The sequence below is a fragment of the Lichenostomus cassidix genome, unplaced genomic scaffold, assembly GCF_008360975.1.
Source record: "Lichenostomus cassidix isolate B80296 unplaced genomic scaffold, HeHo_3.0 HiC_scaffold_33, whole genome shotgun sequence".
In the NCBI taxonomy this organism is placed as follows: Eukaryota; Metazoa; Chordata; class Aves; order Passeriformes; family Meliphagidae; genus Lichenostomus; species Lichenostomus cassidix.
Window position 1 is genome coordinate 625,624 of NW_028147632.1, and position 18,699 is coordinate 644,322.

Consider the following 18,699-nt stretch of genomic DNA (forward strand, 5'->3'; position numbering starts at 1 on the left):
AAGCACCAGTGAGGGAAGCCCTGCGAGTATCCCAAGTGCAGGAAGAGCTTCATTGCTGCTCCAACTCCATCCCCAGTGGGAAGATCTGCAGTGGATGATCCCCAGTGATCCCTGTTGGGCAGAATCCTGGTGACCCCCATTCCAGGTGATCCCCATCGGGTGGGGGGAAGGTGTTGCGGTGATTTCTTTCCCTTCTCTTTGTGCTGCTGGGAGTTAGTCAGGAATAAATTTACTCCCTGTGCTCAGGCTGTTTTTCTTGTGGGTTTGTGTTCCCCCCAGCCCTGCTGTCACTCTGCCCCCACCCTGCTCCTCCCGTTTTTTCATATAAAGCTTTCTCGTTCAGCTCGTGCCCTTTATGTGGGGCAGCAGGGGGGCTGTGGTGGGAGAGCCCAATAGAAAAATGTGGCTAGCACAGGTCTTTCCTATGAGAATTTTTTCATGTGTTTTATAAACAAAGATAAAGTTTGGATGTTATTAAAAATAGTGTCTCGAGATTTGGACAGTTCAGGCCTGGCCAATCAGGCCTAGGGGTAGGTTTCTGACTGACCAATCTGAGTGACCTCTGAAAAATCTATATACGTTGGAATTAAATAATAAAAGCTCTGGTTTTTATGCCACGCTGAGAATCCGGGTCTTCTTTCTCTGCTAGCGGCTCAACAGCGACAGAAAAGGGCTTGGAACTGCGGGTCTGCCTGGCATCTGGAGAGTCATCCCTGCTGGGCAGTCTGATTGGCTGAACGTTGCTGAGCGTGTTCTCTGATTGGCTCATTTTCTCAGGGCTTCCTTTTCGCTGGGCTATTTTTCTATGGGGTTTGGGGGTCCTTAGGGGTGCTGGGGTGGCTCAGAGGGGTCTCAGCACCTTTTGGGGGTCGCTGGGTGCTGTGTCGGGGTTCAGGTGCCTCCCAAGACTCGCCAGATTGGGGTGACACTTGGGGACACACGGGGGTCCCTATTCCCATCCCAGGACCAGGTCTGCCCCCCAGTCACAGCCCCACCACGGGGTCCCCCCAGGTCCCTCCCCAGTGCCCCCCAATAAACACGACCGGGGCCAACTGGGAAGCTTTATTGGGAATACTGGGAGCAGCCAGGTGCGGTCAGAGGGACAGCAGGGCTGGGGACACACAACTCCCCCAAAATTAGTGCGAGGATACAGCGGGGGTCCCGGCCAGGCCTGAGGCCATGAGGAAACATCTGAAGAAAGTAGTAATAGGGAGAGGGATGACTGATCTTGTGCAATCTATAACAAGCGAGTGTAAAACCTGTTGCAAAAACAACCCTGACAAAAGCTAGAGAGTAGTGTTAGCAGTGACAAAGGCAGGTCATCTCCCGGGAGATTACTGGCAGATAGGTTTTGCTGAAATGTCAGCAAAATAAGGAGGGATACAAACATGTATTGATATTGGTTGTTATGTTCCGTGAATGGCCTGAAGCTTATCCCTGTCACACCAATGCAGCAAAGGAAATAGTGAAAGCCTTGCTCAACCATATAATTCCAAGGTTTGGGGTTCCTTTGGGAATGTCATCAGATAGAAAACCACATTTTGTTGCAACCATGATCAGGGAAGTTAGCAAGATTCTGGGACTTACTTGGGACCTGCACACACCATACAGGCCCCAAGCAAGTGGCAAAGTTGAACGTATGAATGGAACCCTCAAGGCCCAGACTGGTAAGATCTGTCAAGGAACATCCATGACATGGGTTCAGGCTTTGCCTATGGCCTTACTGAGGGCCCACATACAACCAAGGCAGAGGGACAGTGTAAATCCTTATGAAAGCCTATATGGCAAACCATATCAGGTTCCACATATCCCGGGGGAAATTCACATGAGGGGAAAAATTGATTTACAGAAATACTTAACAGCTTTAAGCTCCACTTTGCAGAAGCTCCAGAGATTCGTTGTGCAGTCCAAAGTTATAGGATTGGACACCCCTGCTCACCCATTTCAGCCTGGAAACTGGGTCTGCATCAAGTGGTGGACCAGCAACCTCTTCCAAGCTAAGTGGAAGGGACCATTCCAAGTTTTGCTGACCTCCCAACTGCTGAAAAAGGTTGCTGGGAAAAGACCATGGATCTACTACTCCAGAGTGAAGAAAGCTTCTGCCCCTAAGACCATTGAAAACAGAGACTGATGCAAATCAAGATAATGTAATTTAAATGGTTCTTTACATGTCTGTTATTTGCCCAATTGGTAACCATGACTCAAGGCTTAGCCAAAAATTGCACAACATGGTGATCCAAAATGTATCCAGAGATTTTGATATGAGCAATTGCTAGATCTGCACCCAGTTACCACCTCTAGACAGATGTGATAACTGGCCATCGGAAATTAAAAAGGTTTGGAAGACATTGGGAAGGGGATTCAAATTCTGCATGAAGTGGGTTCCAGAAATTACACCTTGAAATTCGGCCATATCTTCCACACTCTCACTTCATGGTTACCAAACAGGGCCTGAGTAAAAGAAGCATTTATAATACTGGTATTGTAGTTATTACCTTTGCTATAGCTAGTTATGTAAACCAGTGCTGTAGTTAGTAGTGTAGAGACTAGACAAGGTAAAGTCTTGTTAGTCTCTAAAAAGAGGGGAAATGATGCCTGATGGGTTTTGTCTTTGCTCTTTATACCCTTTTTATACCCTTTTATACATTTTTATACCCCTTTCCCTGTACCTTTCACTCTCTGTACCTTAGCCCTACATGTCTATAACCCTTGTACTCTGATATTTAGCCAAGTTTGGGCTTCTCTGGGGAAGACGAAGCATCCCTACTGTCTCAGAACTAGAGGCTCCAACCTTGGACAGAGCCTCCTCTCTGGAACATGTTTTTGTAAACTAGACTGTAGCCTCATTTAGGGGGGCATAATTAAAATAGAGGAACAATTACTTCATTTGTTAGGTTTCTTATTGGGGGATTTTAGGTAGATCTGCTAATTTGTAAGGCCCATTAAATTGTATCCATGTTGTACACGGTGTGCTCCTCAGTGTGATTCCACCTGTGATGAGGGTGCACCTGGGATCCTTTTAAAACCAAGGGAATACCCTTTCCTTTTTCCCCTATACTGCTGTGTCTGCCTCTTATTTTACCAGCCTTTAAGGCATCAGTCCCACAATGTCCCCACCCAGGGCTGTGACCCCTCATGTCCCCACCCACGTCTCAGTATAATGTCTTAATTTTAAACCCCAATTCAGGTGTTAGGAAGGGATGAAGAGAAATGAAAAGAAAACCAAGGGTGAAAGAAAAGGACTTATATGTCTGTGCTGGCTGAAGATCCATGTGCTTGGGTAGGAGGGAGGAACCCTTCTTGGAGGTTTCCACCCCACTGTCTCCAAAATCTTGGTCTTTGCCCCAATCCATCACCATTTTTCTGGGGAAATGGGCCACAGGAAATCAGAATCATGGAATCACTGAGGTTGGAAAAGATCTCCAAGGCCATCCAGTGTTCCTTGATGCCACAGGAGTGTAATGGTTTTGATTGGCCCAAAACATCAGTAAAGTATTTTTAACATCTAGGAGAAATTTGGACCCCTCAGAAGCTGTTGTGGTAGGCCTGGGGAGGTGTCTGAGGGGTGGGGAGTGGCACAAAGATGGCTCCTGTGTGTCCTGAGTGCAAGATCTGGAAGTTTTTACATCAAGTCCAGCAGAGCCAATCTCTGATGGCTCTGAAGGTGATGGACATGCTGCTGGCCAAGTTTGGGCCAATTAGAGGTGCTGGTTATGCCTCTGTGAAAACATGTTTAAGAAGAAATCAAAACAAAGCAGGTGCGCACTTCTTTCACTTCTTTGCAGTTGGAGGAGGAGGAGGTGGAGGTGAAAATATGTGAGGGAGAACAGCATGGAGACACCAAGGTGAGTGGAGAAGGTGGGGGAGGAGGTGCCCCAGGTGCCAGAGCTGAAAACTCTCTGCTAGCCATGGTGAAAGCTATGGGGGGAGCAGGAGGTTTCCCCTGCAGCTCATGGAGTCCAAAAGGATGCAGAAATCCACCCACAGCCCATGTCAGAGGAGCAGGTGGATGTCTGGAGGAAGCTGTGACCCGAGAGAGTCTCATCTAAAGAGTTCAAGCTGCAAAGGCCTTGCAAGGGAGAAAAAGGCCTTTTTCCTGGGATGGAAGCAGCCTGGCCTCGGCTCGGCAGAGTCTGCACCTTATGGACAAGAGGACTCACAAAGCAGCAGAATTCAGGTGGGATATTGCTCGTGAGATCAGAGCCACGCCACAGAAGTTCCCAGAGGACTGTCTCTCATGGGAGGGACCCCGTGGCTAAGTAAAGAACCCTTCTCCCTGATTGGGCTGATCAGAGAACCCCTCTCACCCTGCCCCCTGTCTGTGTTGCTGGTTTGGAAAGAGGGAAGGGGGGTGAGTGCAGAAACTGCTTCTTAAGAGGGTGGGGGTGAGAGCAGAAAACTGGAGAGAGAGAAGAAACAAGTAGAGATAAAGAGTATCTGTAGTAGAAGAATTGTGGTGATGAACAGATTCAAGAATCTGCTCTGTGGACTGAGAAAAGACCCCACAGCCTGCCTCCCTACCCGGGTTTGTTGATTATAAAGGAGGAAAGGGGGTGAATACTATAAGTTCGTAATAGGGAGGGGGGGAGTGAACAAAACTGTATGGAAAGCTTATTTTTGCCTTGCATTTATCCTCCAACTCTGTTAGGTAATTAAATCACCTTTTTGCAACTTTAAGTGAAGCCTGTTTGCCTTTTTTCGGTGCGTCCTCCTACCAACCAGTGTCCTATCTCATTTGACTCATGAGATTAGTGTGTATTTTTATAGTTTTTTCTGTAGCAAGAGAGAGTCGAGGTGCCTGGCGTTTAGTCAGGGTCAAATCCCAACAAGGAGAAAAGGATTGGATGGAGCAGCTGAGATTTTTGGGGTCAAAAATCAACAAATCTGCCCTTCTGTGGGAATTCCTGATATCGGCCTGCATCCTGATGGATGTTCCTGCCCCTGTGCAAGAACATCCAGGTGCCCACGGAGAGCCAGGAGGATGTGGAGCCTCCAGCCAGGTGTGTTCCCCACACGGATCACCAGCACCACGGATCACCAGGGCTCTGCCCAACGGGGTCACTGGGGATCATCCAATGCAGATCTTCCCACAGGGGATGGAGTTGGAGCAGTGCAAAAAGCTCTTCTTGCACTCGGGGCACTTGCAAGGCTTCCCTTACTGGTGGCTCCATTGGTGTTGGGTCAAGGTAGATCTGCTGGGGAAGCTCTTCTCACACTCAGGACACTCTTAGAGCTTCTCCCCAGTGTGGAGGTGCCAGTGTCTGACAAGGGTGAAGTTGTGGTTGAAGCTCATCCCGCAGTTGGAGCAGCAGAAGGGCCTCTCCCCTGTGTGGATCCACTGATGCTTGATGAGATGAGAGCTGCTGTGAAATCTCTTCCTACACTCAGGACACTCGTAGGGCCTCTCCCTGCTGTGGATGCGCTGGTGTTTCCTCAGGGTGGAGCTCCACCCAAAGCTCTTCCCACATTCCAAGCAGGTGTAGGGCCATTCCTCGGTGTGGATCACCTGGTGCTGGATCAGGTTGGAGCTATTGCTGAAGCTCTTCCCACATTCCCCACACTCATAGGACCTCTCCCTGGTGTGGATGCACTGATGTTTTCTCAGGCTGGAGCTCTACCCAAAGCTCTTTCCATATTCCCCACACTCATAGGGCTGTTGCCCTGTGTGGATGACCTGGTGCTCGATAAGCTCCAATCTCCACCTGAACCTTTTCCCATGTTCCCCACACTTGTGGGGCTTCTCTCTGCCCTCAGGCTTCTCCCCCAGCTCCGAGCTCCGGCTGCATCTCCGGCTGCCTTCCCGGCACAGCGAGGCTCTTTCCTCCTCGCAGCTCCCTGGGCTGCATTTGCAGCTCCTCCTCGGGCAGCATCTCCAGGCCTTTTCCTCCTCCTCCATCCGGCCACACCTTGGCAATGGCAAATCCTGCTTTGGGGGAAAAACAACGGCTGAGCACCTTGGGTTTGGGCTTCCTCCTGCCAGCTCCATCTCTGGAAGTCACCTGTTGTATAAAGTTGTCTTGTCCGGGAAAGTCTGCCCTGCTCTCGACCTAGAGTGCCTGCTCTGTGGCACAGAGGTGCAGCTGCAGGCGATCAGCGCCACCGGCTGACACCTCCTGCAATGAGGGATGGTTCCCGCCGAGGTGAGCACGGCCCCTGGTGAGCAGCAGGTGCAGCACAGTGGTAACAGGAAGGAGATAAAAGGTAGAGGGAAGGGGTTTCTCCCTCATGCCATCACAGCCAGCACCGAGAGGGGGAGATGGCTCTTGGGCCCTGACAGTGCAAAGCGATGAAAGAACTGACAGCTGCAGGGGATTAGAAGGGGAGGGAGACAGGGAGTGGCTAGGCCGAAAGACCAACCAGAGAAGTCCAAGGGAAGAAGGAAAGGGGTACAAACCAATAGTCTTGTGAGGGGGGAGGGTACAAAATTCGAAAGAACCAATTACATACAAAGCTTAGGGGAACAAAGGAGAAGCTTCCAGAACCGAATCTGAATAAGGAAAGGCGGGGTGGGGGGTGGGGAGTGTGCAGGACCAATGGCTTTCAGTCGTGGTGCATGTTTAATTCTTCAGCTGCAGGGGCTCACTGTTTGTTTCCATCAATCTCCATAACTCAAACAGCTCAGGCTGTCACAGCCCCCTGCGGTTTGTGGGTTAGCTACTGTAATCTGCGGCCACAAGCTGCAACACTCTCTGAGGGGCTTGAAGCTCCCCGAACCCTCAAAGTCGGACTCAGGATTGCCCTGGAATGTCCTGGGCTGGGCAGGAGGCCAAGGAACCTTCTGGTGAGTCCGGGATGGAGCAGAGATCTCCCTGCAGCCCAGGCCGGAGCAGGAGATACCTGAGAGAGACCCCGAGCCCGTGGGAAGCCCCTCAGAGCCATGGCAGGTGCTCCCGGCAGGACTCCCGGCCTGTTCCTGAGGGACTCTGTGCGGTGCCTCACAGGATTCCATCATTCCATTGTGAAATTCCACCCTCTGGTGGAGGCACTGGGCATTCCCACCTGAATTTGAGCCAATTTCATCAGGTTTGGGGACTTGGGGACATCGGCAGCACTAGATGGAGCCAGAGGCGCGGGGAAGCAGCTGGAGGGGAATTTGGGGCAGAGCAGAGCTTTGGGCTCTGCCGGAGCAGATCGGAGCGATCAGAGTTCACCATCCAGCACTGCCTGCGGGTTCTGTCAGTTGTTGTCGGCCAGGTCCTGGGGAGGAGGATCAGCAGCTCTTTAACTTTTACAGCTCTTTAACTTCAGGCAATGACAGTTCTCCTTGGACTCTCCCGGGGCACTCAGACCTTTCCAACCCCTCACTGACCCCTGGAGGGTCAATGTGCTCCCATTTCCCTCCCAGGGTCTCTCGGACTTTTCTCCTAGAGAAAAACCTCATGAGAGCAGAAAACCCCAGAGCAGCTCTGGACCACACTGATGGGAAGAGCCAAGGAATCCCGAATGTGATGGCAATTTACTACTGGAGTAAATGTTGTACTTTTACTCCAGTAAAAAAATGTAAGAGTAAATTTACTTTTCCAGCCCAGCCCTGATGTGGTGACTGAAGGTCTTGTGATTGATGCCTTGGGGCAGATTCGAGTGAAACATATCGGAATGTATAAACTATATTCTTAGTTTATAAAAGAATATAAGAAATATTTCTATAAGGCACAAGCCTCGCTGAGCTTTGCAGCCAGGAAAACACAATTTTGGGGGTTTTGTTCTTTGTTCATGATGTGGTTTGAACACAGCAGAGCAGAGGCAGGCAATGTCACTGTCCATTTGTGCAGGTGGTTGTTGTGCAGCGATGGTGGCAGCAGCTCCCACATCCTCCCTGTTGGCTCCCACATTCCCCCCAGCATCTCAAAATGTCAGGAGAGGAACGAGCCTGGAATGTTCTGGGGCGGTCAGGAGGCCAAAGAACTGCTGTGGTGAGTCCGGGATGGAGCAGAGTCTCCCTGCAGGAGCTCAGGGGATGCCTGAGAGAGACCAAAGCTGCTCTGTCAGTGCCCTCCTCACCCTAGGCAGGAAACAGTAGGAATATGTATTAGACTGCTGCAATAGAAAAGGTTTTTCAAGCTTATCTCCATCAATATCAGGCGTGCTTCTGGTTAATTGCCAAGCACCCAGCACTGTTTGCTTTATTGTCTTTGTTCCCTATTGTGCTTTATTAAACCTTTTAAATGTTAACAGGACAGCGATACCTTTCACACAAGGAAAGGCTGGAGGATCACGTTAAGGGTGGGGAGACATCACTCATGGTTGTAACAGAAGCGATTTGAGGAAATTAATTGAATTGATTATCAAACAAATCACAGCAGGAGAATGACTAGTAAAATAAATCCTACAAAAACACCTTCTTCCCGCTCCTCTCTCCTTTCCAGGCTTCCCTTTATCCTCCCCACACAGGGATTGGGACCACAGCCAGCTCACGTCACGACTTCTGTGGGGTTTCTGCTCCATCCCAGACTCACCCACAGCTCTCAGCACCTTCAGCTCCAGGTCATCCCAAACTCTCACCTGTCCTCCGAACCAGGAAATGCCTCTGAAACCAGAAAATCAGCTGTGAAAAATGGGTGTTTGCAGTTGTTAATAAACGAGCCCCGAGGGGATCTGCAAAAACCAGATTTAATCTTAAGCGACAGAATGACAGAGTTCTTTGGCAAGAGTCACTCTGCTGCTTACAGGGCAGTCAAGGCACAGCAAGGGGAAATAAGCAAAAAAACCCCAGAAAAATCACAGGATATTAAACTGGAAAGGGAGCAAAGAACACTGTGGGTGTGTGAAAGCAAGGTGAGGAGGAGGATAAAAAGAAACCAGGTGTAAAAGCTTCACAGCACTCAAACATATCAGTATTTTAATTTATCTAAATATATAACTTATGCCTTCACTGATGTCTCAATTTAACAGAGGAACAACATTTGGCAGCATTTAACTTGGCTTATACCTTAACAATTTAACAGAGGAGTATCACTTCACAACATTTAACCTCAGTTATGTTTTTGAAGTCAAATTTAGCCACTTAACAGAGGAACAACACTTAGCAGCATTTAACTTGGCTTATAACTCTAACTTAACCTCACTTACAGGCCTGATTCAGTCAGATATCCGAGGCACTCAAACACCTCAGAGCAGCATTTCTGCCACATTTGCCAAAACACAGGCACAGTGTGTGCACACAGAAAGAGTCAGTGCCAGGGACCTGTCAGGAATTCCCCTCGAGTACAGCGAAATGCTCACTCTGGATCCATTTCCATCTCCCCAGAGAGGGAAGGGTTGATGTTGCAGAGCAGAAAGGCCTTGCAAAGTGAGGGCCTTGCTGCCCTTGTAAAATCCTTGCTCACTTCTGTTACTTTGGTGAACTAGAAAAGCATTCTGGGAACGCCTCAGCCAAGCTGGAGGTGAAAAACAAGTTACATAATTGTAAAACAATTATTAGTACCAATAAGTGCTCTCACCGTGGGGCTCGTGGGTGGTTGTACCTGATGCCTGTTCCTATCACGGTCTATAGTGGTTGGTTAAACACATCTGTTATGCCTCACAAGTATGTAAACTCATAACAAATGAACGGTTTAAGAACCCTGGATTTTTACAATAAAGGGATCTTTGCCATACCATCGTAGAGATCGTGTGTTTAACACCGCAGGTTGAGCCTCGAGGAGTGGGAGGTGCCTCGTTTTTTGGGGATCCCCCAAGTTCAGCAAATGGGAGATTTCCCAGCTTGGAGAGGCCTCACTCAGAGGGAGGAGCTGCTCCTCATTTTGGGGCTCATTTTGGATTGCTGTTTATAGGGCCAGAGAGATGGGCTTTAGTCATGTACAGGAAATCATGCTCTGAAAAGACAACATCCATAAAGGAGACAGAGGAGTCCTGTGATTTTATTCGAATAAAGGGAGAGAATCCGATGAGGCACACGCCTGCGGGGTTTTCTTTCTTGAGGTTTTGGGGGGTGCAGCCCCCTTTTATCCCAAACTCCCATCCCTGTGTTGCCCTGTTCCTTCCCCCATTGGCTGACGTCCTAGGAAGGTACAGCCTTCCCGAACTGCCTACCACATATTTCCCCCTTGAACTTGTTTTATCCCAAAGTTCAGAAACTCAGGCTTGTGCAGACCCGTTTGGTGTTTCAGGATTTTTCTGTTTCTGGGCCCTGAGCAGATGTCATGTGGCAATTCCTGGCATTTAGCCAGAGTCAAACTGCGACATATTCAAACCTGCAGCTTGAAGTTGATCCAGTTAACACCCATCCCCTCTGCCATGGAATTGTAAAGACATCAGCACACATCTTCCCTATCAGAACAATGCTTCACCTAGCCACAGTTTGGGTCTCAGCTTGCTTAGAAAGCGTGAGCGCAGGGATGCTGTGGCATTTCACAGGGGAAAAGGGTGTATTAAACGTTATAATTTATGCTTGGATTTTGTATCTTCGAGGTCTTTCCTAACCTAAACGCCTTTGATTCTTCTGCTGGTTTTTCTGCACAGGGAAACACAATCCTTTTTCTTTTCATAAGGAAAAGAGGAGCTCGTTGGACCCGTGCCTGAGATGCAGCGATGTTTACCATCAGCTCAGCGGAGTTAACAGGGGCGAGGAATTATTTTAATTGGGCAGCGCGGGGCGCACAAAACGATGTGGAACTTTTTTTACCAGCTGCGGGACACGGAAGACACTGCCTCGCCCCCATTGGCTGGTCCGCTTGTCATTCTTCGTCATCGCGGCGCTGATTGGTCAGGACAGGGCTGAGGGACGGTCCCGCCCCGCCCCACCTCATTCGAGCATTCGCAGGTCCAGCAGTGCCTCCGGATCCTCGGGAGCTGCAGCAGTGAGCGGAGCGGAGCGGAGCGGCTGCAGTGAGCGGAGCGGAGCCCGGGGAGGCGGCGGCGGAGCTCGGAGAGGCTGTCCCAGCGCAGGTGGGAGCCGCGCTGCCTTGTGCCGGGGCTCGGGGCTCGCTGCGGGCGGATGGAGGGGATGGAGGGGGCGGCAGGGGGGCTGTGGCGGCTTCCTTCTCCCGTCTCTCCCTCCCTCCCTCCCTCCCTCGCTGTGGCGCCGTGTTGCCGCTGGCCTGAGGCCGCTGAGGGAGCGGCTGCCCGCGGTCTCCTTGCCGCTTCTGCCTCGGCAGGAGGCGGTGCCGGAGCAGCGCTGGCTCGTCCCGCTTGCTGTCGGTAGCACAGAGGTAGCTGCGCTGTCGGCGGCAGTGTGCGGGAGAATTCTCATCGCCAGAGGTTTGTGTGCCCAAAGGATATAGAGGAGTTCTGTAAAAGTAACTTAATTCATGAGCAAAGGGAGAGGCCATGGGGCAGCTTTCTAAGTGTTGGAGGACGCAGCCTCCTTTTAATCCTAATTTTCCCGGCCGCATCTCTCCCTTTCCCCACCCGCCCACTGCATGTCCCCCTTAATATGCACCCCCACTTTGTATAATATAGGGTATGCATGGCTGTGTTAAGTCTTTGTTCTTGAAGTCCTGGAATTCACCACGATCGTGGTTGAGCAGCAGTCTGTGTCAATTAGTAACATCTTCTGAAATTGATGGTTTCTCTCATTACTTCCTTATCTACAGGTCCCTGGCCCAATCTCCAAGCAAATTCACACTATCTGTTTGTAAAGACATATTAATTTTATCCTTTTCAATCCTCTGTCTTCCTATTTTCCCAGTAGTTGTCTTTTTAACTTTTAGTTGCTATTTACTCTTCTTCCTGGGTTTTCTTTGGTTTCGGGATTATTCTCAGTGATCTCATTCTCTGTCCTTTTGTAGCCATTTCTGGATCAGCAGGCCTGCCAGAGAACCTCCCATGGTCTGCCAGAGAACCACAAAAACATGTCCCATTCCCATCCTTTCCGTGTTTGATCCAGTGCATGAGCTAGTTTCTTATTTGCTTTGTTATCTGTTTTCCCACTTTTCCATTGTCAACTATGTGCAAACAGCAGTCTGAGTTATTTAATTCTCACAAACTCCTCCTCCTTCTGCTGATAGATAATCTGATACCATGCCATGGTGAAATGTCACGTTCCTCATTTGAGAGAATTTGGTCAGCAAGAAGGTCAGGAGCTGGAGGTGTCTGGTTGGTTATTATTTCCAAGACAGCTTATAAGCTAATGATGCAATTCAAATTATAAATGGGTTTTCTGGCTCCTGTATTTGAATTCATTAGGCTTCCAAGGTGCTGGTCCATGGTGTTGTAGGATTTGTTCTGGTGGCTGTTCATCTTTTCCACATTTTGGGGTGCTACCTCTAGCCAGGAGGAGCATGCATCAACTGACTGCTTTTCTCTGATGAAATCATCATATACTTGGATACCCAACTGATTTCCCTGAAGCTGTGGTACCAAAAAAACCCCAGTGGTCCTTTACACCCTATAAAGCATCCACAGTGCTAGGAAATGTTGGAGTGGGGAGAGGCATGATTCCCCCCACTTTTTTTAGTGAAGTTTTCCCAACATTCTCCATTTGCTGTCTTCCTTTGCAACTTAACCAATTTCTGTTGCAGAGTCAGATCTCACTCTGGGCTCTGCCTTTAGCTATGCAAATTCCATCTGTGCAAGCAGGCAGAGCTTGGGCTGAGGGACAGAGGGAATTGGCAGTATTCCTCCCCCAGGCAAGAAGCCTCTGGTCCATTGTCCACACTTTCCCCCTGCAGTTTTAATTTGCATTTCTAAAAGTCCTTCTGGTGGCTTCCTGGGACTGAGCTTTTCTTCAGGGCAGCCATGGGGTGACTCACATGTGGCCTCCCCCACAAGCTGGTTGGTTTTGTTTGGTTTTTTTTTAGGATCAATATTCTATTAAGTGTTTATGAGTTAGAGTCACCTTTAAAGCTCTTCCAGTTCTGCAGAATGCAACCTAAAGGTGACCATCATAAAACTCTTAGCAAAATTTTGCCATCACTAACAGCCACACAAACGCATACAAAAGGTGAAATCCAAAACAATAAACACTTTTGCTACTTCTTGTCCTAATACTAAAAATTGATTCTCACACCCTGGCCCAAAGCTAACTGACAATATAAAAGTAGGATTATTGATATTTAAAAAAATACTCTAATGGTGCAGTCTAATCACAGCCAGCCCAGTGTGTGAGTCTGATTTAGACCCAGGGTCTGATTCTCACGGTGTCTTCTGCACCACCCATGGCGAGTGCAGGCACAGAAAGCACTGAACCTCCAGCAGTGCCAGCAAGGATTGGCCCCCAGTGCCTGGAGATGCCAGAGGAGGGGTGCCCACACAGACTATTTAGCAGGGGATGTGTGGGCAGGCCCAGGGGCTTCCCCCGATGTGGAGCCCTGGCTGCTGCTCAGGCCCCTTGTGTGCAGGGTCAGTCGCAGCCTCCCATCCTCCTCCTGCAGCTGGAAGTGCAAATCTGTGGGGCTTCAGAGACCTTGAGCCGAGGGTGAGGGGTCCCCCCATGCTGAGCTGTGCTAGCAGCTGTTTCTGTGCTCAGTGACACTTGGAATGGGCCATGGCACTTGGCCACCAGTGGTGCTTCTCTGCACTCCTTATCCAGGCCCCAATGTCCTGGTTGGGTGTTGTGAAGAGCAAAGTGCAAAGGCAGGGTCAGTGCCAGCCGAGCTTCCTGTGGAAGAGGTTTCACAAGAGACAGGATTCTGGCCTCAGACTGCTTTAAGTGTACATCACTTATCTCTGCCTCCTCCACTAGGTCTAGAATTACCAGGGCAAGGAATTCCAAACATCGATTCCAAGGGAGATAATGGAATATCTGCCCTAGGTGTGGCTCTTATTCTCTCCAAAGCCAATGACAAAATCCATACCCATGGCATCCTGGTTTCTGTCACCAGCTTCAAAAAGTGTTTCTTTATTTCCCCATTCTTTCTTTTTACTTGACCTGAAGTCTGGAGGTGCCAGGAATTTGGAGGTCCCATTGTATTCCTAAAGCAGCCATAGCCCCCTGAAGGATCTTTCCTGTAAAATGAATTCCCCCGTCTGAGTCTATTCTCTCCGCAATCCCATATCCTGGAATTATTTGTTCCAAAATTACCTTAATAACTGAACCAGTGTCTGCTGAAACAGTTGGAAATGATTCTGCCACCCTGATAGCTGACATGCTGTTATCAGAAGATATTTAAGCCTTCCTGCTCAGGGCATTTCAGTAAAATCCACCTGGCATGGTTGGAAAGGATGTACGGCCCAAGGCCTCCTTCCCTGGCAAGTTTCTTTCTAACCTGGTTATTGGCTTTGGCACACATCAAGCAACCTTCAACAGCTTGTTTTGGCAGAACAGAAAGACCCAAGGCATGACATCTTGAGGAAGGCTTCTGCCAGTCCTTGAGAGCCCCAGTGACTCCCTTCGTGGAGTAGTTTTAATATTTGTAGGGCCAAAGCTTTTGGTATCCATTGTGTGCCATCCTTTGTAAACCAATTATCTCCTCTTTCCTCTGCCTCACTCTTTTTAATGATCTCCAACTCCTCTGGTGGAAAAGACAGTTTCTCTGGCAGCAGTTGAGCCACTGGGAGCAAAGGGAGGATCTTGGAGACTTTCTGGCAAAAGTGTTACTTTCAGAGCCTCTTCCTGCAGCATTCCATGAGCTATTGCCTCCCCTGGGCACCCTGCCTGGTGTCCCCTAGGGTGGATTATTGCCACCCCTGTTGGTAAATTCACCACCTCCAATAGGTGAGTAATTCACCTCTCATGAGCAAATGTTTTTCCCCTGCAGGTTAACAAAGCTCTTTCCTCCCACAGAATTCCACACCCATGGACCACCCCATGTGTGTATTTAGAATCAGGAAAAATGTTGGCTACTGTCTCCCATATAATTCCCTGGCTTTCAGGAGCACACACAGCTCTGCTGTCTGAGCTGAGCCTGTAACCTCCCCCCTTCCTCTAATTCCCTTCCCTTAATAGCAGCATATCCTGTGACCCATTTCCCTTCTACAGCCCTTGAAGACACATCAATAATCACATTTTCTCCGTGGGGCCAGGGGGTTTCTCATAAATCTCTCCCAGCCCAGTCTGGAGCTCTGTCACTTGAATACAGTCATGGGTTTCTTGCCAGCCCCCTGTCCAGGGCCATTCAAACAGGAGGTTGGGTTAAACCCTTCCCCTGTCCTCAATTCTAAATCCTCCTGTTCCATTAAACAAGTTTCCTACTGTAATAACCGAGCCCTGCTCATCCATTTAGAGGCTCTTTCAGTTACCAATGCTTAACTGATGCCAGACTTTAAAAATTAGAGATCCTCATATTGTCAGTCTTTAGGCCTCAGTTCCCATTAAAGCCGTGGCTGCACAATTCTGCAGACAATGAGGTCACTCTCTGGCCACTGGGCTCAACATTTTAGCATGAGAATTCTTCTGGAATGGCCCTGTTTATCATCTACATAGAACTCCAATATCTTTTCTGAGTCTGGAAGAGCTGTGGCTAGGGCATTATTCAATTTGTCGTTTAAGTTTCTCAAGTTTTTCTCTCTTTCTCATGTCCATACCACAACACTGACGCTCTCTGGGGTTAAAAAGTCATGCAGTGTTCTGGCTAGAACAGAGAAGTCCTCAATCCAGGTCCTGCAATTCCCTATTAATCCTAAAAATTGTCACAGTTCCTTTTTTAGTCCTGGGCAATGGTACTTCTGAGATTCCCTGGACCCTCTCTGGGCCAATACACTACAAACTTTCAGTCAAAATATGTCCCACATATTAACCCTTTTTCTCCACCATTTGTGCTTTCTTTTCAGGTACTGAGAGCTTTTAGCCAGAAAATTAGGCAATTTCACTGTGGCTCCTTCTACCACTTCCTCTTGTCCTCCTGATTCCTGGCAAGTCATCCACATCCTGCAATAGCCCAGTCCCTGGGGTGGGCTAAATTCTTTCTGTATTTTCTGCATACTTGCCCGAGTAAAGACTGGTGCTTCCGTGCTTCCCTGCAGAAGGACTGTCCATGTCTTTACCATTTTCCCTTCTTCCTCTTGTTCGCACTCAGTGGCAAAATACTGCTTACAATCCTCTGCAAGTGGGCATCTCCAGAAAGCATCTTTTAAATCAAGCAATGAATAGCAGTGGTGTGAGGAGGGAACCTGGTCCAAGATGGTGTAAGGCTCTGAGACTGTGGGGTGCCTCATTTAATAATCTCATTTATTATCCTTAGGTCCTGCATCACTCTATAGGTTGCATCTGATTTCTTGACTGGCAGGATAGGAGTGTTAAAGGGACACATCCCAGTGAGCTGGGTCCCTGTTACCAAGGGAGATCTAACACCATTACCAATCCATCTCCATCAACAGGGGGACTTCCTCCTGCTGAGGATCCTCCTGTCTCTGCTTCCAGTGTCCTTGTGCCCTGCAGATGGAACCCTGCTTCCTTCCCAGGGCTGTTTGGGTCAGCTCTCCCCTGCTGAGGAGGGCAATGCCTGTGCCACATCCCTGTGGCTGACCCTGTCCCCTCGGTCCTGGGGCCCCCATGAGCCCTGCAGTTCATCCCTCAGGGGCTGCAGAAACTCTGCCATGGCCTTTGCCTTCACCTTGGCCTTTTCCTCATCCCTTCTTCCATTGCCCTGCTGTGCCTTTGTGACCAACTCCTCCAGGGGCTTATTCTGCCCCTCCTCCAGCCCTGCTCCCTGCCTGTGGGTGCTCATCCTGTGACAGCTGCTGAGCTTTCTGCAAAATCATTCATTTCTCCAGTGATCCCACCAAAATTCTTAAAAGAAAATCCTGATCCTTCCATGTATAATCCACATTTCCCAGATATTCCTTCCTCCTCATGCTCACCCTCCCCTCCATTCCCCTATCCCAGAGCTGCTCCCTGTCCTGCCGCAGTGTCCAAATGCAGCTCCCCCGGCAGGCAGGGCCGGCAGCTCCCTGGGCCAGGCAGGCGACTGGGGTGTCCTGCAGCCTCATGGGTGCCTGGGGCCACTGCCGGCCCTGCCTGGGGGTTGTTGGGGTCAGGCACTTGTAAGAGATGGAAATAGTTCATGCCTCACACATTGATATAAAGTTTTGCTTGTTATAACAAAGAAGTGTATAAAGAAGCTACAATCAAAGAAGCCTCCCTGAAGGGGACTTTGGACTGAGAGTCAAACTGCTGAGATTAGATAAAGGGAAACCTATTGTTCCGTCATCTCAGGCTGAGGGAAAGGTATGCATACACAAAGGCCAAAGCCACCGGGTGCACTGAGAATCATCGATGGCTGAGTTTGGGGTGGGGGCAGAGCACAGCTCACAGAAGCCAGATTTGCACAAACCTCCCCCCCAGCTGAGGGGGGAGGAGGAGGTTTGGGGTGTGTGGTGTAACCTCTGGTCAGAGGCAACAAACACCGTTACAAACAAACAAAAAACACATTACACAAAACTCTGTTACACAAACTGCCCAGCTGTGGAACCCCCAACCCCACTGGCCTCATCCACGGGACGTTCACATGAGAGGCAGCTGAGGGGGAGTCACAATCCATGAAAGACCCCCCAAAGTGCTCCCCAGAGGCCTTGCAACACAGAAGTGCACGTGATGCAAGCAGAGTCTGCTGCTAGAGACTGTCCCCTCCCCCGGGGGACATGCCTGGACATTGCCCCTGGCCTGAGTGTATATTAACCCATGGGATTCTGTGCTTTCCAGGGGGACCATCACCACCAAGAAGACCAGCTGGAGAGGATCAACACAACATCTTTGGGATCCATGGATGGTGATATTTTCTTTCTCCCTCTTTCTGTCCTCCCCACCTCTTTTCCTACTTCTCCTTTTCTCTCTTTTCCTCCCTCTCTCTCTCATATTTACTATCAAATAAAACTCATACTATTGATTGGCATATGGTCTCATTTGCACCTTAATTTGGGCAGATGTATTTCCAAAGAACCTTAATAATTGGATCAGAACAGCACTGCCCATCCCTGAGCCCTGGCTGCCCCACAGCCCCAGCCAGCCCTGCACCTCTGTGCCTGATTCTTCTGCTCCCCACCTTTTGCAGGAGGAGGAGTAGTGAGGGCAAGAGGAGTGTGAGGAGTCACCACTTGGTCCTACCACTCCTTGTATCTGCAACTCTCCCCCACATCCAGCAGGTGACTGGGGCAGGGGATCCACAGCTCACAGAGGTTAAATCGTGGTGTTTCTGAAGTTTATTGGGCTAAATGTTGGTGGTTTAGTGTTTTGGTGGTGGCCTGAATCTTAATATTTTGTAGAGAGCTCTGACTGAATCTGGCTGTTTTGGGACTTTAGGGGCTGTGTCTTTAGGTATGGGGGATTTTTGGGCTGCATCTTGGTGTTTTGGAGATTTTTACAGACCCAAGATGCCTGGTGACTTCCAGAGCTGGAGCTGGGCAGGAGGAAGCCCAAACCCAAGGTGCTGAGCCCTTGTTTTTTCCCCAAAGCAGGATTTGTCATTGCCAAGGCATGGCCGTGTGGAGGAGGAGGAAAAGGCCCGGAGATGCTGCCCGAGGAGGAGCTGCAAACGCAGCCCAGGGAGCTGCGAGGAGGAAAGAGCCTCGCTGTGCCGGGAAGGAGGCCAGAGATGCAGCCGGAGCTCAGAGCTGGGGGAGAAGCCTGAGGGCAGAGAGAAGCCCCACAAGTGTGGGGAACATGGGAAGAGTTTCAGCAAGAGCTGCAGCCTGATCTGGCACCAGATGATCCACACAGGGGAACAGCTCTATGAGTGTGGGGAATGTGGAAAGGGCTTTGGGTGGAGCTCCAGCCTGAGAAAACATCAGCACATCCACACCAGGGAGAGGTCCTACAAGTGTGGGGAATGTGGGAAGAACTTCAGCAAGAGCTCCAACCTGATCCAGCACCAGGTGATCCAA

General features: G+C 49.6%; 2 protein-coding genes and 1 pseudogene across 3 annotated transcripts in view; 2 read left to right on the forward strand and 1 right to left on the reverse strand.

Annotated features, from left to right (window-relative positions):
• LOC146421310 (uncharacterized) overlaps window positions 1–6,606 on the reverse strand; it is an 8,471-nt gene extending 1,865 nt beyond the window's left edge. The window contains exons 1-2 of the mRNA XM_085047139.1: window positions 6,584–6,606; window positions 5,267–5,576 (exon numbers count right to left, since the gene is read on the reverse strand). Of these exons, the coding sequence (XP_084903265.1) occupies window positions 5,267–5,576; window positions 6,584–6,606 (333 nt within the window). The remainder of the gene's footprint in view (window positions 1–5,266; window positions 5,577–6,583) is intronic.
• LOC146421301 (uncharacterized) overlaps window positions 1–18,699 on the forward strand; it is a 167,787-nt pseudogene that overhangs the window by 85,880 nt on the left and 63,208 nt on the right. The gene's annotated exons all lie outside the window — the stretch shown is intronic.
• The window catches only part of LOC146421311 (uncharacterized), a 141,095-nt gene continuing 132,976 nt past the window's right edge, over window positions 10,581–18,699 (forward strand). The window contains exon 1 of the mRNA XM_085047140.1: window positions 10,581–10,887. The gene's annotated coding sequence lies outside the window, so the exon portion shown is untranslated. The remainder of the gene's footprint in view (window positions 10,888–18,699) is intronic.